The 21,872-nt window shown below is 51.0% G+C and overlaps 1 protein-coding gene and 1 pseudogene across 1 annotated transcript; one reads left to right on the top strand and one right to left on the bottom strand.

Moving 5' to 3' along the window:
- Window positions 1–913: 913 nt before the first annotated feature.
- Window positions 914–5,365, top strand: LOC119142905 (PHD finger protein 7-like). Its single transcript, XM_037376471.1, has 9 exons — window positions 914–920; window positions 1,086–1,177; window positions 1,282–1,392; window positions 1,692–1,840; window positions 2,443–2,497; window positions 3,949–4,167; window positions 4,287–4,393; window positions 4,519–4,632; window positions 4,876–5,365. The coding sequence occupies exons 1-9, from the start codon at window positions 914–916 to the stop codon at window positions 5,363–5,365; spliced, it is 1,344 nt and encodes a 447-aa protein (XP_037232368.1).
- A 12,005-nt stretch (window positions 5,366–17,370) lies between these two features.
- LOC119142904 lies at window positions 17,371–18,314 on the bottom strand (annotated as a pseudogene).
- Window positions 18,315–21,872: the final 3,558 nt, after the last annotated feature.

Raw genomic sequence — 21,872 nt, 5'->3', positions numbered from 1 at the left:
GAAGAACGACCACCCTGTTGCAACCTCCCAGCCACAGTAATTCCAACTTACTCGACTAGGGAAGCATACCTGACCTGCCAAGCCCATGCTTGATCCATCATAACTTGTCTAAGCTGTTGACCTTCAGCCAGAAAATAGTGGCCCAGACCATGGAGAACCTCTTGCCTAGGACCCTCAGTTCATGCCTGGATCTGAACACCATCAACAACAATGCATTTTTGCTAAGGTTCCACCTTGGGGTGGCAGGTGTACATCTCTTAGGCCTGGACTCAACAGACATGTTGGACTTGAGGAGTAGCATTCCAGAACAAGATGTGTCCATGCACAGCTTGGTAAGCGAGATGCTGCAGAGCATCTTTGGGCAGAACATCCTTGACAAGACTGATCTTGTTGGGGACCTCGTCAAGTCCAACCTTCAGATGTGGCAGCTGGCTTAAGAAAATCCTGTGACTGCTTACTTTCTCACTGATCCACATAGCATCAGAGAAAGAGTAGAGGGCCTCAGCAGTCCTGCCATAATACGAGCAATCATAAGGAACCATGACTTGGCCATGAACAACCTCAAAAGCATCCCTGGTGGGTACGCAGCTCTGGAGCAGCTCTACAGGGAAATCAAGGAGCACATCTCGGACGCTGTGCCGGCAGACCCCGACCTATAAATAGTCACACCCAAACGCCCCCAGCTCAGTGGTGTGTTTGCCAGGGGTGCTGTCAGATCAGGGTGGTGGCTGACCGTCCCGATGTCCCCACGTCCAGCCATCCCCTTTGCTGCAGCTGCGCTGATGGAGCTCAGGTAAGGGCGCTGCAAGAGGCCCCTGTCCCTTGTGGCCCAGTGTTCCACAGCATGGCCAGAGGAGGGGGCCTGACCCTCCTCTGCCCCCCCCAGCCCAAAAGGTGGTGTCAGGTCCCCAGGATGGACGGTGAGTGCAGAGCATCCCCCTGGGACCTGCCAGAGGGGCTTCTGGCCGGTGCCCACCTCTGGAAGCAGAGGCCACAATGTCCTCCGGCCTCTCCCCCATCCCACTCGCGGCCTTAGTGGGGTGCAGCACAGGGGGTGACGCTACGGTGCCGTTGTCCCCTGGCAGTGTGCGGGCTGTGCCAGCGAGCAGACTGCGGCCCGGACATCGTTGGGGAGCTGCGCCAAAAGCGTGAGCTCTGTGTCCACGAGAAGTGCCTGGTGAGTCCCCGGGGCTCGAAATCCCCCGCTCCCCGACAGCCTGGAGTTCCCAGCCCCACACTGCCGGCAGCCCCTGGCACATGCCCTCTGTTCCGCTCTTGCAGTTCCACGCCAGCAGGCTCAGACAGAGAGGGGCCGATCAACATGGCTTCTACGGCTTTCTCAAGTCTCCGCGACGTCAGGCGGGTGATGAAACGGACAGCAGAGAAGATGAGGCTTGGGGCCACGTGCCCCCAGCGCTGTGCCCATGCCCCACGTGCCGTGCTGCATGGGCCAGCAACCTCTAGGGATGCTCTGGCAGCCGGCTGCAAGCAACCGCCAGGTCCTCCGTGATTCAAAACGACCCATTTCTGTGGGAGTTGGGGACTTGGAGAGGAGCGGTTGCTTTATCAGTGGCCCGGTGTCCTTGGCCTGGTGGCCCCCTAAAACGAGGCACGAGTCTTCATGGTGAGGGCAAACCGGGATCCCCAGGGGCATGTGGTGCTGACGCCATCCACCTCCGTGCCGTTCCCAGAGGTGCTGCATCTGCCAGCTACTGGGAGCCTCCATCTCCTGCTGCGGCTGGCGCGGCCGCCGGACGTTCCACTTGCCCTGTGGCAGCGAGCGGGGCTGCGTCTCCCAGTTCAGAAACAGCTGGATGAGATGCAAAGGGCTGCTTCAAGAGTTAGGCGGGCGGTCAATAACCGGACGGCTAGCGAATCCCTTACAAACTATCCTTGTTATAGGTATCGCTGTCGTAGTTTTGTTGACAACATGTAGCTGTATCAGATGGAACCTCCCTGGAAATCTATGTTGCAAGATGAGCAAATATTATAGTTATCTGATCTAAATGAGGCTTTTGATTTTGAAGATTCAAAGCCTCCAGAAAAAAAAAAAGTGTGTGCGTGTGTTTGAATGATGCCACAGTATAGATACCTCTGTATATACATTTATGGCAACCTGGCCCAGGAACTGGATGGGCACCACTGTGAAGAGCCTGGGCATGGGCTGAGGGTCAGGGGCAAGATCTGGGGGTCTCCCCTGCACTCACTGCATCTCCAGCTCAGTGTGGGCTTCTCCACTCAGAAGCATGCCTGGGGCGAAATGGGCCCTGGATGTTCCCCACATGCTTGCACCCCTCTTACCCACTCGGGTGCAGCCCGAGGGGTTTGAACATCCCGTTTCCCTCGGCTGTCTTTGGGGTCAGCAGAGGCCAATGTTCTAGAGGGGCATGTGGTCGGGGTACCGATAGCACCGCGTAAACACGCTGTTCCATGCACACGCAGGTGCGAGGACGTCTCCAGAAAGGACTCGGAGGGGCTGGATATTGAGCGGTGGAGGGTGGCGACGGGTCGTAGGTTTTTCCTTTTCCTTCCCACACAAAATTCCACTGTGCTTCGTGGGTAGGCAATACTCTACACTTCAACGCTGTTTCTCGATGGACAGTTTTTCCAAAACATGTGGGATCTCCAGGTTTAAACCCTGATGCCGGAAAACCCCAACAAGTACGTATATGCCAAATAAAAGCTCGCAGCTCTGGGGCACACCAGGTTTCCGTCCCTTGGGTCCCACGACCATGTTTCACAGCTCATTGTTTGTGAACAATTCCTTAGGGAAGTGTTCTCATGGGCTCAGGGATTTATTTCCCGTGTATCAACTGTTACGTGCATTGGACAAAACAATATGGAAGGGACCAAGCCCATACCCCATTTGTTACGAATCTGAACAGGCCAAACTGGGGACAATGGGACGTTAAATTCGTGGTATATGGGCTCACCGTGGGGTCTCGATACATACCGGATCCCACCTTTCCAAGGGGTCCAGACCCCCTGCTCAATGGGCAGCTGGTTGAGGTGCCCACCAGGCCCCTCTCTGCCAAGCTGCTTTCCAGCCAGGTGGCCCTAGCCTGTGCTGGTGCCGGGGCTTGTTCCTCCCCAGGGGCAGGACTCGGCACTTGCTGCACCCAGTGAGGTTCCTGCCAGCCCCTTTCTCCAGCCCAGCCCGGTCCTCCGAAGGCAGCGCAACCACTGGGGTGCCAGACACGACCACCCCCCATTTTGTGGGTGCCAGCAGTGCCCAGTGCCAGCCCGTCCCCACTGGGGTTGGGCACCGAGGGTGTCACACTCCCACCTGCGGAGACAGATGGATGGAAAAGTCACAGCACCGGGGCAGAGGAAATATTTAACATTCCAGATGGGGGGGCACTGCGGGAGGCTCCCAGCCCTGCACTCCTGCAGCCGCTCACTGGCAGGGGAACCTGTTCCTCTTCTGGCACCAGCGCTGCCACCACAGGGGCTTGTAGAAGCAGATGCGGTGGGGCCAGCAGTGGCATCTCCACCAAACCTTTGGGCAGCCCCAAGACGGGTGCAGCCCTCCCTCATGCACTGTCCTGCCCATGCCACGCTCCCTCTCTCCACGCAGCACAGCCCTGGGCCTCTCCCCGGGTCCCAGATGCAGGCAGGGGGATGAGTGGGCGTGGGAGGCTTAAGACCAGGTTAAGCAAATGCGAAACCCCATCGGTGACTATACACGCTTGCAGTGCTGTGTCATAAAGAGCCAGGGCTCTTGAATAGATGCACGCAACCGCCCCCAGCTCAGGGGTGTGTTTACCAGTGGTGCTGGAGAATGACCGTCCAGAACGTCCCAATGCCCCGCCACCCCCTATTCTGCAGCTGCGCTGATGGACCTGAGGTCAAGGCACCGTGATACGCCCCGGTCCCTCACGACCCAGTGCCCCACAGCATGGCCGGAGCAGGGGGCCAGACCCTCCTTGCGTCCCCCCTGCTCAAAAGGCGGTGTCAGGCCCCAGGGTGGACAGTGAGTGCAATGCATCCCCTGGGGACCTGCCAGAGGGGCTTCTGGCCAATGCCCACCTCTGGAAGCAGAGGCCACAATGTCCTCCGGCCTCTCCCCATCCCACTTGCCGGGACGAGGTGGCGGGGCGGCCCTGTTATACCACCATGGTCTGCCCCAGCTGCGCCAGCGCCTGGTTCCACCGCCGCTGCATCCAGGTAGGCGCCATCGCCCCGGTCCCTGACATGGTCAGCCCGGTGGTCACCCCGTCACCCAGCTCCGGGGAGCGAACGGGTCCCTCCCACCACTGCTGATGCCGATGCCACCTCTGCCCTAGGGCCAGGCGCTGCGCTCGGGCCTGCACCACTTTCGGAGCCCTCTGTGCCGGGACATGACAGCCTTCCAGGCAGAGATGTTCCGCTTGGGCATCAAAATCCCCAACAGGTCGGTACCCTCCCCACTGCCTCCCTTGCCCTCCACAATACTCCAGCTGATCCCCACTGGCCCTCCTGGGTGCCGACGGGGTGTCCCCCACGTCCCCGGTGCTGAGTGCTCCCCTCTTCCCACAGGGATGCTGCCTGGGAGGAGGAGGGCTCTCTCCTCGACTTGGTGCTCTGGCAGAGCTCCTGCGACGCCGACCAGTGCCTGTGCCCTCTGGGCCGCGACCAGGCAGAGCAGGCGGGGTGAGTGCTGGTGGTCCCGGACCCCGCAGCCCCAGTGAGGACACGATGCCTTCGTCTCCTCTGACGGGCAGGGGTGGAGGTTCCCTGGGATGCTGAGCCAGGCATGGCGCAGGGTGCGTTCTGGCAGCTCAGCCCCGGCTGCCAGGACGGGAGCAGGGGAGAGCTGGGCTCGGCACAGTGCCGGGGCTGTCAGCCCACTGCTCGGGGACCTTTGGTGGCAGTGGGTACCGTTGCTCTCCGCAGGCCGTGGAGAGTCCTGGTCTGCAGCTCCTGTGGCTCCCGTGGGACCCACCAGTGCTGCTCTGCCCTGGAAGATGCCACCGAGTCCTGGGAGTGCAGGGACTGCAGCAGCACGCACAGCGGTGAGGGGTGCAGCGGGGGGACAGGGTGCCCAGGGCGTGGTGGCTCCCACAGCCACTGGGGACTTGGGGACAGGCGCTGTGACGCGTGGAGGGAGGGAGCGTGGCAGGGGCTTGTTGTGCTCATCATCTCCCTGCCCCTTGCAGTGCCCGACATTGCAGCCGGACCAGACTCTTGTCCCCTGGCGCAGGGACCCTGGCACAGCGCTCCCAGTAAGATCACTGGCACAGGCTGCCCACTGGCATTGGCAGCCCCAGGTGAGATTCTAGTGTCACCCCATGGGGCTGTCTTGGGTGGCACTGGATCTGAACTTGGGCTGGGGAGGACGAAGTACCGTGGGAGCTGCCTTGGGTCGAAGGACAACCCGCTCTGACGGAAGCAGCGATCCCATCGTGTTGGAAGGTCAAGGTGGTCCCTGTGGGTCCCTTCTTTCACATTGTGGCCCCAGCAGGGGCTTCAGAGACACCCAAGGTGATCGATAGCATTCTGTATTGCAGCACCAAAACTCCTGACTCTTCATTAACAGGCATATCGATATAGTTAAATTATTTCTGGGTTAGGTTATTAATTGGACATAGTTCAAAATATGTTTATATTTTCCTTTTTTGCAGCAATTAATATTTAGTTGAACTGAAGTAAGTTGAAGAGATCGCACTGGCAGCAACCTGGGTGGCCCTGGCCATGTCCCTGTCCCACCACCTGGCAACCCTTGGGGCAGTGCTCCAGTCGTTGCACCCCAAGACGCCAACAACGGTGGGTACTCACATCACCCCCGGCTGGGTGCAGCTGCTGCTGGTGATGTGGGCAGAGGATGAGGCCCCGTGGGACAGGGTGTTGCTGGTAGCTGAGGCAGCAGGCGGTGGGGACGTCATCTGTGAGTGCAGGGAGAGAAACGGACAGCTCTGGTGAGACCCGAGGCTACAGTACAGGCCCTGGCCCCACCGGTGCTTGGGTTTGCCCAACGTTTTTGCCATCTCTCGTCTCGTCGCTTGTTTCATATTCCCTGGTGGTGGCCTCCCAGGAGAGCCCTGGCCCCACGTTTGAGTCTCAGAGTTGTTGGCGGTCTCCTGCTCCCAGCACGTCGGCACTGCCCTGGCACTGGGATGCTGCACAGGGCACGGTCACACTTGTTACGGTGCTGCAGAGCAGAAGGTGCAGCCCCAACCATCTGGGGACATGTTTGTTGAGCCCTGTCCAAGGCAAAGAGGCTGGGATACTGCTGCCAGCTGCGGAGGAGCCATGTTTGTAGCGCAGCTCCTGCTCCCCTGGGGATGCCAGCTCGTCCCTGAGCCCAGAAGGCCCATGGTGATGAGTAACGGATGTCCGTGCCCTCCCCTGCAGATGCACATCCAGGCTGAGCCAGGATGGAGCCACCATGGGACTGGGCGGATGGCTGTCTTGTGCTGGGTCTAGAGGAGGACATGGGGTCACAGCAGCATGGCATGCCCCCAAAACAGCTCCCAGCATTTGCCTATCCACACCCCGGTCCTGGGAGCCTAGAGAAGCATGCGAGTCCCTTTCTCAGCTCGGGCAGGGAGGGGGTGGCAGCCAACACGATTTGGGGTTGAGCTGTGAAAGATTTGAGGTTTCACCAAGAAGTTTTCTGAGAGTCGCTTTTTCTCCCTGGCAGGAGGAAACCCTCGCTCAACCACTGCAGATGGGGAATCACAGATGGAGACGTCTCCAGGCTCTGGTCATCACCTGAAGCACCAGGAAAGACCCAAAGAAGCAAATGGGGGATGCGTGCATGCATGTGTGTGTGTGTGCCATGGGCTCCCCAGTACTCCCACCAGTGGGAGATTTACTGGCCCAAGTTTGCCACAACTTCCAGGCATTTTCCCATCACTCTGATGGTGGCTAATGGCACGTCTAGGGGATGCCTGGGCAGGACGGCTTCGGCTGTGATTTTGAGAGCCGACACGTTCCTGGGCAAAACAATTGCAATGTGTGTGAGTATGAATCTGTTCAGCGGATAAAGACCTAATGTGGATCTTTAATACTATTATTGCTAACAATAAATATCACAGTGCTATGGAGTGATGTTTGTACTTGTTAGCTGGCAGCATGCTAGCCATAGTTCATGATCCTTAGGGTTAAAAAGTTGTTTCACCATGGTGATGTCTTCACAATAACAGTTCTTGGCATTTATGGTTATTCTCTTTTTTTTTTTTTTTTTTCTCCCCTCTTTTGGGCTTTCTTCCTTTAAAACCTGTCAAAGCTCCCCTTGTCCTGTAGCCTGACCCAGCGCTCTGCAGTACAAGGTGGGGCTCGGCTTGTGAGAGGACAGACACCTTTGGGGTTCTTCTCCCTGCCCCTGCAGAATTTGGGATGGCTGGCCTGTAGCAGGGGACAGAGCACCAGAGGGAGGAAACAAACATGCTGGCCCAGTGTCCCTTTGGAGGGGCCCCTACAGGCTGTGCTGGCTGCTTTCAGCTCAGGAAAAGTTTTTCCTCCTGGCTCAGTAGACCTGGATCTCAGAAACCTGGCAGCTCCATCCGCAGCGGGGTGCGTGGGCCACGGGCTGAGGCTGCCCGACATGGCCCGCAGCCAATGCCCAGCTGCAGCCAGCCGGTGCCAGTGGGCCCAGACATCAGGAGCAGCCGCTCAGGGACTGAAATACTGCAGAGAGACCCCCGGCTCAGCACAGCGGTGGCTAAGAAGATCTCCGGCTCCTACTGGTCTTAACTCTCATGGCATGAGGAGGGGCACGGGTCAGCATCTGCCACCCACAGCAGTCTTGCGGGGTGACATTGACGCTGGACGGGCAGGGATCGTCACAGCACTCTCCAAACTATCAAACTGCAACAAGGTCTTTTACCATCCCATACCAACACACTCTTCATGCCAGTCCCTCTGCTGCCTTCTCCTTGTCTCGCCTCAGCCAGAGCCCAAGCCCTCTCTCCCTCTCTCTGCTTCTTCCTCCTCTCTCTTCCTTGGCTGCTCTCTCTTCCCTGGCTCTCAACCACTTAACCTAACCAGCCACAGCTGCACCTTCTCTACATCAGCCAGCCTGCTGCCGCTGCAGCCAGCCCACAGCTGTATATTACCAGTGCTAATTAACCCAGCTTCATGCCTCTACAGGGATCACTTGTGCTCAGGCAATTAAGGAAAGGATGGACTTTGGTGGGGCAGGTGGGTGGATAAAAAGCACTGTAGTGCAGAGTGGGAACGTGCTGAGATCAGAAGACACTTGTTCCAGGTGGGGCAGGGGAGAGCCGGATACCCAGTGGTGAGGCACGACAGAGGTGGGAACAGGGAACGAGAACTGGGCAGCTCTGCCCAGCCTGGTCATGCTGCACAGGAGAGCATGGTGAAAGGCCTTTGCTTTGCCCGTACTCCTTGGGATCCTCACAGCTGTTGCCCTCTGCACCCAGGGGACAGCAGGGACTGCCCTGGTGGGACGAGAGCTGGGGCAGCCTGGGGCGTGCAGGCAGGAGGCTCCTCCTCGAGGTGTCTGCACAGAGACCCTGCAGCTCAGGGTGTGTGATGGGGGCTCTTTGCTAGGCTTCAGCTCAGCCACTCCGGTGGCCTGGCACGGGGACTGCTCTCCAGACCGGCATTCCCATCAGCAGTTTTGGTGCTGGAATGCTGCCTGGCTTCTGCTCCAGCAGTAAAATCTCTGTGGATGTCTTGATGGTGAGGGGCGGCTGTGTTCTCACCTTGGCTTTCAGCTGGGGACTTCTCAGTTCCTTCCTTGGAGCTATTTCAAGGAGGTGTGAGAGGGGATATTTGGGGGTGACGGTGTGTGAGGGCTGTGCAGGGCTTGTGGGTGCAGGAAAGGAGGAAAACTCTGGGTGGGAAGCGAGGATGTGCATGTGTTGGGGGGTGCAGCTGAGGAGACTATCTGCATGCTGGGGAAACCCATGCACGTGACCTTACAGATTACCATCCACGTGCTGGGATGACTGCCGTGCTTCTGCTGTGTCTTTTGGGTGGCCACGTAAGGTACGGCTGAAAAAATATATAAATTTTTCTATGAATATAATTGCCTACAGATATTTAGTGAAGATTCTAAAAGAAGGTGAGACAAAAAAGTGTATTCTCCCAGCTATTCCTTGTCAATAATCTACACCTGCCAGAACTGGTGGCTGAACACCGAACACGCCATCTGCGAACCATCAGTTGGGCTTGCTACTCCCTTTTGTAATTATTTATGCTTTTGGCTTTCATAGGTGCCTGACACAATGCACCATTCATTATTGGCCTCCAAAAGAAGCTTCCAGATTTCAATATTCTGTTGCCTCTTGTGTCTTTATTCAGGAAACACGGTGGGCAGATGAGGATTTCCCTTCAGCCAGAGCTGCTGGCAATGGGCACTGTGCTCCGAGGGAGCTGTGGTGAGGTCCAGCCATGTTGGGAAGTGTTTGCTGCCTTCATCCTAGATGGGATCCCGGTGTGGAATTGGCTCAGCGTGGGCAATTCTTCCCTCCTGCTCTAGGCCCTGGTGCCGTGGGAGGGTCCAGCTGCACCCACATCTCCTCCAGACCGAAGGCATGCCAGCTGGCACTGCTGGGAGCCCCTTGGGAATGCCCTCCTGCACTGGCTGATGCTGCCTGCCCAGCCCAGATATTCACCACCCATGCAGCCACCGTGGTGGCCCCGGGTCCATCACCCTTGACCAGATCCTTGCAGCCTCCAGCCCACCCAGGCTGAAATCCTCTGGGTTTCTGCCCCCACCAGCCCGCAGGAGGCTATTCCAGACCTTGCATCACTGCTGCTCAGACTTTTTTCCCCCCCTCATTTCCAGGTGAGATCAATTTGCACCCAATTTGAACTCACTCATTTTTGCTCCAGGGTCATCATCTAGCTGAACTGTGCTGTTTTCCCCATTACCCCTGCTTTTTTCTCCCATTTACCCCCCACCCTAGCTATAGACAGCAAAACGGGCTAAGCAGCACATCACTGCTTCTAGAGTTGGCTGCTGATTTCCCCCACTATTTTGGCAGGCTTTCTGTGATCCCACTGGGGCTTGGGTTATCCTCTCTGGTACCTGGGATGCTGAAATTGCAGGTGAAGTCCTGCCATTGCCCTCTGCAACAGCTCCAATGCTTGCCTTCAGCGAGTACAAGATCTTTTGCGCTAGGCACCCTGGAGAAATTGTTGCCCTCCTTTTGCAGCTGTATTGCACACCTCTAGCTCCTAGCAGACAAGATCCTGATATACCAAAAAGCCTCTTTTTTTAGTCTGCAGAGCATGGCCTCGTTCCACATACAGTTAAATTTAATCTCAGTTCAATTAATCCAGCCTCCAGCATCCCTTGGGTACTTCTGAGCAATACTCAGCCCTTTGTCTATGTTGGCGGCATCTCCTGTCTTCGCCTCTTCCTCCTCCAGAGCTTGCAAACGCGTTGCCAACCACACCTGCTCGACACACAGCCGGCGGAGCCGGCACAGAAGCATTTATTTTCCTAATTCGTAAATAACAACTGCTAAATATAAAATGTTCTTCACTCCCCCTTTCCAAAATGCCACGGCAAAATGCTCTCACAGCCCCCGATCAGGCTCACGCCGGCAGGCAGCAGATGTGCCTCCATTAAACGGGGAACCTCGGAATAAATTTTGCATGGTTTTATAAATCCCTGCCGGTCCTAGGTGGGGGCGTGTGTTTTTTTTCCCATGCCGTCTGCATGAGCTGTCAGGCTGAGCGCTGGCCTCCCTCCGGGCTGCAGGGAAACAGTTTATTATTTGCAAATATCTCAAAGCTGTTTCTGAAAAGATGGAAAGGATTAGGGACATGTCTGGTAACAAAGCAGAGCAGCAGAGAGCTGTGGCTCACAACGTTCCCCGTGTGCATGACAGGGAAGGGAACAAGTGTTTTGGGGACAGTGTTTGTGCCATTTACTCCCCACCTGAGCTGGCTGGATGCTCCTGCACGGCAGCTGCTTGACTTAGCAGAGGGGATGAGGTCGGGCTGGTGAGAGCGTCTCCATCGCACCCCTCTTGCAGGGATGCTAGGCAGGATGGTCATATCGGGGGGGTAGAGATGAGCCACCCCTGTCCCGTGCAGGTCCAATTCCCCAGGTCTGGCAGGAACGAGGCAGCCGCAGGAACCGAGCCCTGGCTTTCTGTGTCATTGGGGTTTCTGAAGGCGTACCTGGAAGTCCTTGCAGTGTGCAGTGAGATGTGAGACAGCCAAAAGCTGGCTCCAAGACATTGTCTCTGGCTTTGTCTCCATGTGGGCAAAACACCTTGTCCTTATCTTTGTGGCTTCGACATCTGTTTTCCTGTCTGCTTGGTTTTATTAAGTACCAGTTCAGTCTCCCTGAGGGGATGCTGCCTTGAAGATGTGAGCCAGCAGGCTGAGTCCATGAGTTTGAAAACCACGAGTACCTTTGCTGTGATGGTATCTGGGTGAAGGAAATGTTGTGATCCTCCAGCTGCTGGGGAAGGATCCCTCTGAGGCCATTTTCAGCCTGTCACACGCTGCTTCCAGGGAGTGTGTGTGTGTGGGGGGTGTACACGGATGCCAGGCAGCCCCCAGGAGCAGCTCGTGGGTCTTGTGCCCGGGCTGAGCCAGAGGGAGTCTTGGCTTGCGGGCTGGAAGCAGAGTTAAAATAGTTTGTGTGACAAGAGGCTGCCCCTGAGGGAAACTTTTCAAACAGTCTTTTGATTTCCCCATCTTCAGTTTCTCACAATCATATCCGTTTTTTCTTATTTTCCAGGTGAAGGCACGCGACTGCAGCGCCAGGTATGCTCTCCCCGTGTACAAACACGAAGAATCATCCTGTTTTCAGCTGCCTCGTGTTTAAGCCAAGCAGTCTGGCTCCTCAGCTCCAACTCCAAGACGATTTCCTTTCCAACCCACTTCTGCAGGTTTCCCCTGAACCCGCACCAGGTTTTCAAAGCACTTTGGGGCGTTTCCACCTGTGATGCTCTCACCCTGCCATGCACGCTCTGTAGAGCTGCCCTGCTGCACCCAAAGACTGGGGCGCCGAGAGCCCAGGACTGCGACTTCCCCGGATCTCCTCACAAGGGTGCAACGCAGCAGTGGGTTTCAGGAGCTTGATCTTGGTGGAGGAGACAAGTTGTCTGCCTGGGGAAAATACGCAACTTTTGTCGTGGGTGATTTCAGATTCCTGGTAACCTTCACCCAGCAGCATGGCTTCTGTTAGGATCTGGACAGACCCTTAGTTCCAAACTATTTAATACTTTAAATCAATTAACAGATATGTTTTGAAATCTATTCACTCTGTAGTGTACTTACTCTGTGATTTGCTGATACATTTTTAATGACAATGTTACTGCAATTGAGAGTGTAATTGCAATATGAGACTGTTAGGCAATTGCTAAAGAAAACTCCTTCCAGAAGTTAATTGGCCATGATCTATTTTCCATTAAAACCAGGCTGATGCATTAATCTCTGTTACCAAGTTTTACAGCTTTGTAGACTGAGCTGTATATGAGATGTTTTTTCCTTTTTTTCTGTGTCCCTATGTGGGACCAGAACAAAATCAGCTCACCCCTAACAACCTGGGTCATCTCTCGGTGGCTTGAACATGGGCTGTGGCTGGTCGCTGCCCCCCAGCTCTGCCCTGAGGTCCATCCCTGTGCCCTGACACAGGTGGGAAGGGCTCCTGGTCTGCTCCAGCCTCTTGCTGCCCATACTGGGGGACCTGAACAGCAAGCACCCGGGGCCCTCACTAGCAGCACAGGGCTGCTTTTGAGGCACCACCAAAAATACTTGTGCCTGTCTGTGGAGTGGCAACAACGGAGGATTTCTGTCCTCACACCAGACCAACGCCACATGCCGTCGCTCCAGCTGATGACAACATTTATTGGAGATGCCATTGGTGCAACTCTCAAATGTTCATGATTTCTGAAAGCAAAAGGAGCCACCTATTTTAAACCGCCAAAGACAACAAGGTTCCTCACGCAGAGTGCGGCTAAGCTAAGCTCTCATTTAAAGCCTTTAACCATGTTCCCTGTAGCTCTGGTGAAATTTTGCCAGTGAAAATGGGCAAATTTTCCAAAATTTTGCCAATTTTACAGTGAATGCAGTGAAACATCCTCCCTGTGAGCCTTTCTGCTAATTTGAAGACACCTCTGAGCAGACACCAGCCCCAGTGAAAACGTTCAATACTGGATGCCCTGCCCAGCTACTGGGGACTGATTAGAGGCTGTAATGTAATTGTTTAATTAATTAACCCTGGCTGTTAATTAGGTACCACGCAGCCACTTGCTCACTCCCTACTCTCACTCACTCCCCCCTTACCCCAAGGGATGGGGAGGAGAGTTGGAAAGGAATGTAGAGCTCAAGGGTTGAGTTAAGAACAATTTAATGAAGTGAAATAGAAAAAAAATGAATGAACAGTAATAACAATTATGACAATAACAGTTACAATGAAAAGGGGAAGGGGGAAAGAATAACATGCAGAGGGAAGGGGAGAAAGGAACGTGTGGTGCCCAACACAACTGGTCGCTGCCTGCTGACTGATGCCCAGCCAGGCCCCGAGCAATGACCTGCCTGCCCCGGCCAGCCCCCCAGGTAGATATACCAGGCATGACGTCCCATGGTATGGAATGCCTCTTGGCCTACTTTGGGTCAGCTGTCCTGGCTGTGTCCCCTCCCAATTCCTTGTGCCCCTCCAGCCTTTTCACTAACAAGGCCTGAGGAACTGAAAGTCTCACATCAAAGCCAAAACACAGCACTGCACTAGCTCCTAAGATAAGTCCATCCTAGCTGAAACCGGGACACCCTACCTGCCCAACGGTGTGAATTGCATTTCTAGTTTCATGTCCAGCATGTCAGGACAGTTCTGAATGTCATCCTTCTCCCCATTGTACTTTCAGTCCTTCTGCAGTGTTCTCTCCGACAAATCAATAAACAGTCTCCCCAGCCAGTTACCCGAGGCATGCTGGAGTTACACGGAAAATTTTAAATAGGCAGAATAATAAAAGATGTCAGTCTGGTACATTCACACAGAATACACTGATTAAACGCCAGATCTTTTAAACAAGATCAGATCTACGTCCCCAGAATGACATGACAACAACTACATTCAGACTCAAAGAAACTGCTGTTTCCTTAAAAGCTTATTAATGAAAACAGTGAGTAACTGCAGAAATAAGACAGCTTCCTTCAAATTCCTGCTTGCTTCATCTTTGACAATGAATAATTGATAACTTTTCTTCAAAAAAACCCCTTTTTCAATGAGTTTTGCCTTCACTTTATGGTAGTTTCATTTAGATCATTCTCCCTTTTCTTGTTTCTGAATATGTTATATGAAATGTGTCAAAAGCATAATTACAGTCAAGGCAGATTTAACTTTCTGTTTCTTCCCTGTCAGCAAGGCATGTTACCCCATCTAAAGGAAAAATTAGATTGCTTTGTCACAATTTGTTCCTAAGAAATTCACAGCCACAGCTGCTTATTTCCTTGATATGCCATGCGTGTTCCAAAAATGTTTGGTCCTTTTAAGGACATTTTTCAGGAAATAAATGTGAATCTGACTGGCTTCTAATTCCCTATCACTTCTTTACCCTTTCCCACCTTTCTAAAGTCAGGCCCTGGGGTTACCTGCTTCCAGTCTAGTTTTCATTCTTATTTATCTTCTGTTCATTCTCAAAGATACCTGCTGACAGCCTTTGGACTGCTCCTGCCCTCTCTCTAAGTACTCTTAAGTGGAATGTCACCCTGGCCTTAGGTGCCCTTGTAATTTACAGCCATCTGTTTTCTTAACTTTTTAACCCCCACCTCACACCCCCACCCACGGCTTCCTCTGATTTTTCCCTTTGCTGCTGCTGATGTTTTCCCCTTAAATTATTTCAGGGGAAAATAATTTATATTAAAAAAACCCTCATGCATGTTTATAGCATTTGTCTTTCAATATGCTTCGCTAGCATTTGAATAACAAAGTAACTTTTACATTAATCTATGTGTCTAACTAAAAGCAAATTGCTTTTTGCCTTTCCCTTCCTTTCTGTTTTTTCTTTATATGCTCTTGCTATTTCTTTCTGTAAATCTAATGGTTTGACCAAGCTCAAACACCCGTGTTTTTTTCTCATGCTAGGGATCACTGCAAAGGTGATGATTTGTGCATGATGACTTTTGGTGCCCTTCTTGCTTATTAATTCTATTGATGTGGTTTGAAAAAAAATGCTTTTTGTATTGCATCTTTAATGAACTACATAGTTTCCTGAAAAATATTCTTCTAGATGTTTTTCTCAAGAGATACCACTGTTTCAGTTTTACCAAGTCTACTTTGCTGAAGTTCAGTGCTTTCAACTACAAAAACCAGACAAACAAACAACAAAAGCAAATAAAAAACCCCTACAGAATAAAGATATTTTAAAAATTGTAATTGTGTTTAGTGGTGTTGCTTCTTTCCGTGAAATAATTACTATGGACACCATGGGAAATTTAATATTCCTGTACATGCCTATGGAGTTGTTTGGGCAAAGCCATAAGCCCTGGGTAAAAGTCAAGTATCACAGGGAAAAGAAAGGTATTTTGGGACAGTGCTGAGACCAAATAGTTTCTCTTCATCTTGCTACCAAATTCTGCCTCTCTACTGGCAGCTGCCTAACTCTGGCTCTCCATCACCTCCTGCATGCCACAGTCCTGGCTGCCACTGCAGCTCCACTCCTGGCAAACCTTGTGGGTCTCAGCCTGCCCAAGGCTGTGTGCATCATCCCTTCTGCACTGTTGGTCTCATCCTCAGCCCCAACAACATTCCCAAAATATTGCTCATCCAGTGACCTGGTTTGCAGCAGCCTTTTGCAGACCAACCACCCTCTCCTTTTCAACCCATTGGTTTGGGCACAATCTTCCTCAGCCTGTTCACATTTTCCTGGACAGCCTGTGTGTGCAGCTTCCACTTGCACTAAAGCCCACCATTTCTGGGATTAAAACCAATCAGATCTGGGAGGAATCACTGAAAATATTCAACCCTTAGAATTTGTTGTTCTGCAAACTCTCCAGTGACCATTCCTTCCCTTCAGAAAGCTGCGTAAACAAAAGCACAACCTCCAACACAGCCGGATTTACTGACCTTCTCCTTCCACACTTGGAAAATGACCTGCAGAGCCAGGTTTTTCCAGATCTGCATTTTGGCAGTCCCAGGCAGATGGAGCAGCAGCAGCTCATTTGCAGTTGGAGGCGAGAGGGATGTCACCTGCCACACGCTGCTCCCACTGCACAGCCCTACTGCAGACATGTGCCCGGGGCAGGGGGACCAGCAGTGCTGGCTCCCCTGAACACTCACCCAGCCACACTGCTCAGAAGGCTGCAGATGTGCTCGTTTCCCTTTCGTCTTCCCCTCGCCCCAGCAAACCTTTCTTTGACATCTCCGCTGTGCTGGCATTTCCCTGAATATTTTGACATTTCAGGAGACAGCATGCAAAAGCAGCTCCCATTTTCCCAACCCACCATCCACCTCATTCTGATGCCTGCTTGCTGCCTGGCTGTCCCTCTGTAGACATGGTCTTACTACCTCGAATGGGGCTTTTTTTTTTTTTATTATTTATTTTTATTTCTCCTTTCAATCTGAGCTTACTCTCAAAACACTGCCCCACTCAAGCCTGACAGCTGGCATAGGTGATTTCCAGGCTGGGATTTTCAAAGCCTGTTTGGTAGCTATGTTTAGGGTGCCCCAGTGTGGCGGAGTAGGGTAGACCCACCCTGACAGCACAAATTACTCAAACCTGTTTCTACAGACAGCAGCTTAGGGACCCCCACTACAGTGGGTCTCTCTGAAAGCTGCTCCCAATCCTCAGTCTCTCCTATAACCATCTCCTATAGCCATCTTGTCCCTCCAAGACCCCAGACCCCAAACCTCAGACCGCTGCTTTGGCCAGAAGTTCACTGGTGGATTGCACACACCTGCAAACGCATGTTCCTTTAATAATTCCTCAGTAATTCCCAATAATTCCTGCTGTCAGCCTTTCTGCTAAACATCCAATGATAAATCCTGTACAATTCCATAATTCTCTTGTTCAATCCTCAAATCCTTCTTCAGGCATGACACAAAAATCCTATACCTGTTCAGGCAATAATCCAGGAATTTATGTAGTGTCCTGGAGACAGTTTGTTCTGATTAATTGCTCTAGTTTCCAAATGGGGACAATGGCTGAACAATTCACCTCTGATGGTATTAGTAGATACAGAGGACTGAGCCTTCCTGGTTTTCCCCACATTGTCACCACTCTTCTGATCTCTGCCTGGCCTTTGTGGTCACTTGAGCAGACATTGTCAGCTATCCTTGGATGTGGACTCAGTCAGCAGAGACCCTAATGAATGACAGGGTATCATTAACATAGGATGATTTTCACCCAGAGGATGCTCAGTGGGAAGATGTGTGCATTTAAGATGTTGGCTTGGCCCTTGTCACACAGACACATCATACCAGGTCTTGCCCTACAGCTGTCACCTGTCCCAGTCTCATACAGGGATGCCTGGGCAAGAGGACCATGAAGACACACCCTTGCAGATGTGTTTAGTTTTTATGACATAGATGATGGGGTACAGCATGGGAAGGACTGGCATGAAGACGTTGGCCATGAAGACATGAATGAGAGGGCTGGCCATAGGCTGGCCATACCGGTGAACCATGGACAAGTCAACCATGGGGATGTACAGGCTCAGGGCTGCCAGGATAAGAGACACGCAGCTGCTCAAAGCTTGAGATGCTCCCTCTGGGACACAATGCTTAGAATGGCCCTGGCAATCAGTACCTATGACAAGAAGGTGAGGATGACGTCAAATGTCAGAAAGAGAATGGCTAAAGTGAAGCCTACCAGTTATTGTACATGATGTCTGCACACACCAGCTTGATCAGGTCCTGATGCAGACGGTAGGTGTGGGAGGGCACATGGGACTGGCAGATGGGCAATCCTTTTAATACCACAAATGGGGGACAGTTGGTAAGGCACAACTGCACAGGGCAGCCAGCCCAGTCCTGCCTGTTCTGGCACTGGTGAGGATGGAGAAGTCGGGTAGCAGATGGGCACATAACAATGAAAGGTCATGGCCAGGAGCACTGAGGGCTCCAAGAATGAGGATGAATGAATTAAAAAAGATTGAGCAGAACAAACATTAAGACTAATCTGCCAGGCATCAAACCAGAATACACTCATCACAGTTGGCATTGTAGGCAGAGACAAACCCAAACTGGTTTGGTGGTGGCCAGCATGGAGAGTAATTGGTACATGGGCTCATGAAGGCTCAGCTCTGTCCTGGTATCAAACAGGACTGTGATGTTCCCCAGAAGTGACACAACATGAATGAATGTGAAAAGACGAGAGCCAGATGCTGCCAGTTTCCAGCCCTCAGATGCCTGTAAGGATAAATGTGACTGGTGTGGAGACAGATTTCTTGAGAGACATGATGTACTAGAGATGACCTGCAGAGAAAAAGAAATAGTAAAGAAATCAAAGTAGCAAGTCTAAGAGGACATAGCAAACACATGTAAATGTGACAGATTTGAAGCCAAAACTGAAAGAACACAGATGCCAAATAGGGACATGGATTAGACACCACAAACTTCAGGTCCTGGGTAGCCCAGCAGATGGGTGTTCAGTTATCTTAAGGTAAGGTCACACACAGAAGATACACAGATAACTCATTTTGGGGTTCTCCTTCTCTGTATGTCATAAGCTGCAACATTGTAGTGTAGTTTTCAGAGAGAGTATGCTGCTTAATAATAATAAGCACATTATTATATATATGTATTATTATAATATATAATAATAAGCATAAGAATAAAATACTTCTGTGCATATTAAATATGGGAGATAAGAAAAATGCACCTGTGTCATATCACTATTTTACAAAAACCTTAGTTAAGTGATTAACACCAAAGAGCTCTTGCAGTTTTCTTGTTCTAAGTATTTGGACAAAGATTATCATCTTAGCAGTAGGTCTAGAGTTGGGTGAGAGAAGTTCCCTTTTATCCGTCAATCTGGTGGCACGGAGCAGCCCTTGGAGTCCCTGGGGAGCACCAGCAGCACCTCAGAGCTTCCTACCAGCACAGTTGACCCTTCCTTCATTCCCCCTGCTTTGGCCAGCACTTGCTGTAGAGCCAGGCAGATCAACAAGCATCTCTGTGCCAGCTGCCCAGGGTGCTGTACAAGGTCCTCTGGCAGAGGGCTCACAGGAGAGTTACTTTCCCCCTGTGGTTTGCATGTAGGATGTGAGAAGAAGGCTCCTTTGGTGGGAGGTCAGCCTCTCCAGCAACCTCTCTGACCAGGAGCCCTATAGACAAACGTCCACATGTAAAGCTGGTGGCATTCCTTGTCTCCAAGCTGCTCTTGGAGTGGAAAGGGCACTGCCAGCCATCTGGCATGCAGGTGCTTATGCATGGGTTGACGCTCAGGACTGGAAGCTTCTACTGTGCTGGGGCTCCTCATTTACAGCTCTGTGGGGTCTTGCTGTGCACTGGACTCCGAGCCTTGCTCTGCCTCTAGTCTCCAGCTAGAGAATATGGCTTATCTATGAAACATACAGAACAGTTTGTGTCCCAGAACATGGCTTTCTTCTACAAATAGAAGTTGGACTAGATAATCATTGTAGGTCCCTTCCAACTGAAACATTTTGTTCTATATTAGGAGGACAAAAAGAGATGTTATGGTCTTGTTATCAATTTGTTAATAAGTTAAGATTGATTGACTTTATTTGATTGATTAATTGATTTTATAAAATCATTTAATAAAATTAAAATATAGAAGGATAAGAAAAATTTTAAATGAAACTTATAGCTGCACAGTAAAAGCTGTTATGAGATCTTCTGTACATCCTGTACCAAGGCTAGAAGAAGGGGCTAGAGCCATTGTTAAAACTCAGGTGATAACTTTAGGGTTGAAAGGTTTCTTTGTGTTTGACCAGTCTTCTGTATGCAGAGGCGTATTGAAATGTCAGAATATGAGATTAATGGGAACTGGGGAGAGTCGACTGGAACAGCTTGTAGTTGCCTGCCAAGAAACCGTGAACTTTAGTAAAAGGTGATTCCGGCAGGGGGAGATCGCGACCACCGACTCATATACCACCTACCCAGATCGTACCCCAGACCCATTTCTAGACCTTTCTAAGCTCTACTGCGCAGAATCGGATCTAGGAGGAGAATATGTTAATGATTTACGGGAAATATCATGGTTATGCTTGAATACTTAATGAACATGTATGAATAAGTTCTATATATGGTGTCTGATTTTGGGACCTGGCGTGCGTTGATCGTGAGAGGACTTGCTCACGCACCCGGCCGTCAATAAAGAAGTGTCTGCTTATCTACATCACATTGGTGTCGATAAGTTCTTCATTCCGAGATTTCGGTAACAGTTTTGGCACCCCAGATGGGACCTCGCTGAAGGAGACCGGAGGAGTCGGGGACCTGATCGGTTCCAGCCGGCACCGAGGATTTCTCAGGGATACCCATCGATCCCCGATCCGTAAGGCTCTTGGCGACGTTCCCTGGATTTTTGGTAAGACACTTCTTTTTTTAATTGTAGTAAGTGGGTTGGAGTCCCACTAAAGTAAGTAAGTAAGTGCACTAGAGGAAGTGGGTAGGAGTCCCACTATAATAAGTGTATGGGAAGGAGTGGGATGGAGTCCCACCAGTGGGTTGGAGTCCCACTGAGTAAGTCTGCCTGTCAGAGGCGGTGAAAGAGCTGCGCAGGGTAGGACTAGGACTCTGCCCGTAAGACATAAGCGAAAGCTGTTGCAGGGTTGGACAAAAGTGTAGACAAGAGAAACTATATGCTACAGTGTTCTCTAAGGTAGTGCCTCTAACAAGAAGTTAGAAGAGGTTTTTGGGGTTTTTTTTGTTGTTTTGTGAGTTTGTGTATTAAGAAGAAAATGAAGAGGTATAATATTGTGTTATAGGTTTGTTTAAAGTAACTGTGGGAAAGTGTGAGTGTGGCTGTAAGGGTGAGACGTGTAATTGAGAACGAAAGCGAGTGTGGAGTGTGGATCCGCGGATCGGAGTGACAGAGTTGAATAATTGTGTATTGTACTGTGAGTAATTACACCATGGCAGCTAAGTTAACTCGGTTGTTTAAAAGTCAAAGCATGGGCAATCTTGCTGTAAATGACAAAATCCCGAAAAATTCTTTGTTGGGATGTTTATTGGCACATTGGGGAAATTTACAGGATGATCTGCAAAAGAGCCAGGTGATTGAGTATTGTAATAATTTGAGTACTGTAATAATTGGTGGCCTTTGTATATATTGGATGATGAGGAAAAGTGGCCCACGAATGGGACACTGAATTATAACACTATTTTGCAGTTAATGCTGTATTGTAAAAGAGAAGGGAAATGGAATAAAATGCCAGATGTGGATTTGTTTTTTTACTTAAGACAAAGAAAGGATTGGCAGGATGAATGTAAGCTAACTATTAGAGATAATTTGGTAATGGCTATAACTTGTGATAATAAGAAAGTGGAAAAAAATGTTGTTCAAATTGTGAGATTGGGAGTGGATACAGGAGCGACATTTTTTTATTAAATACCTGTAAAGGAAAAATTGGAACAAAACCAGGCCATTCCTGCAACCCCTGGATTTGAAATTTGGAAATAAGATAATTACACCTGAATTTTTGTATGTACCAGTATGTCCGATACCCTTCTTAGGAAGAGATTTGTTATCCAAATTAAATGCACAGATTGTTTTTGACGAAGGAGAACTTTTCTTGAAAATATCTGAGTCAAAAACAGGAGAAATCCTGATGATATAAGAAAAAGTAAAGGAACAAGAAATTCCACCGGAGGTGGATTTGGCAGTGATCCCTACTGTATGGGAAACAAATATTCCTGGTAAATTGAAACTAGCAAAACCTGTTAAAATAGATTTGAAGGAAGGCGCAGGAACAGTGAGAATTAAATAATATCCAATCAAACCAGAAGTGAGACAGGAACTGAAGAAATTGATTGATAAATTTTCGGAGTATAA

The sequence above is a fragment of the Falco rusticolus genome, chromosome 2 (genome assembly GCF_015220075.1).
Source record: "Falco rusticolus isolate bFalRus1 chromosome 2, bFalRus1.pri, whole genome shotgun sequence".
NCBI classification, from domain to species: domain Eukaryota; kingdom Metazoa; phylum Chordata; class Aves; order Falconiformes; family Falconidae; genus Falco; species Falco rusticolus.
Note: the sequence above shows the minus strand (reverse complement) of the source record. Positions and strands in the feature narration are given on the sequence as shown.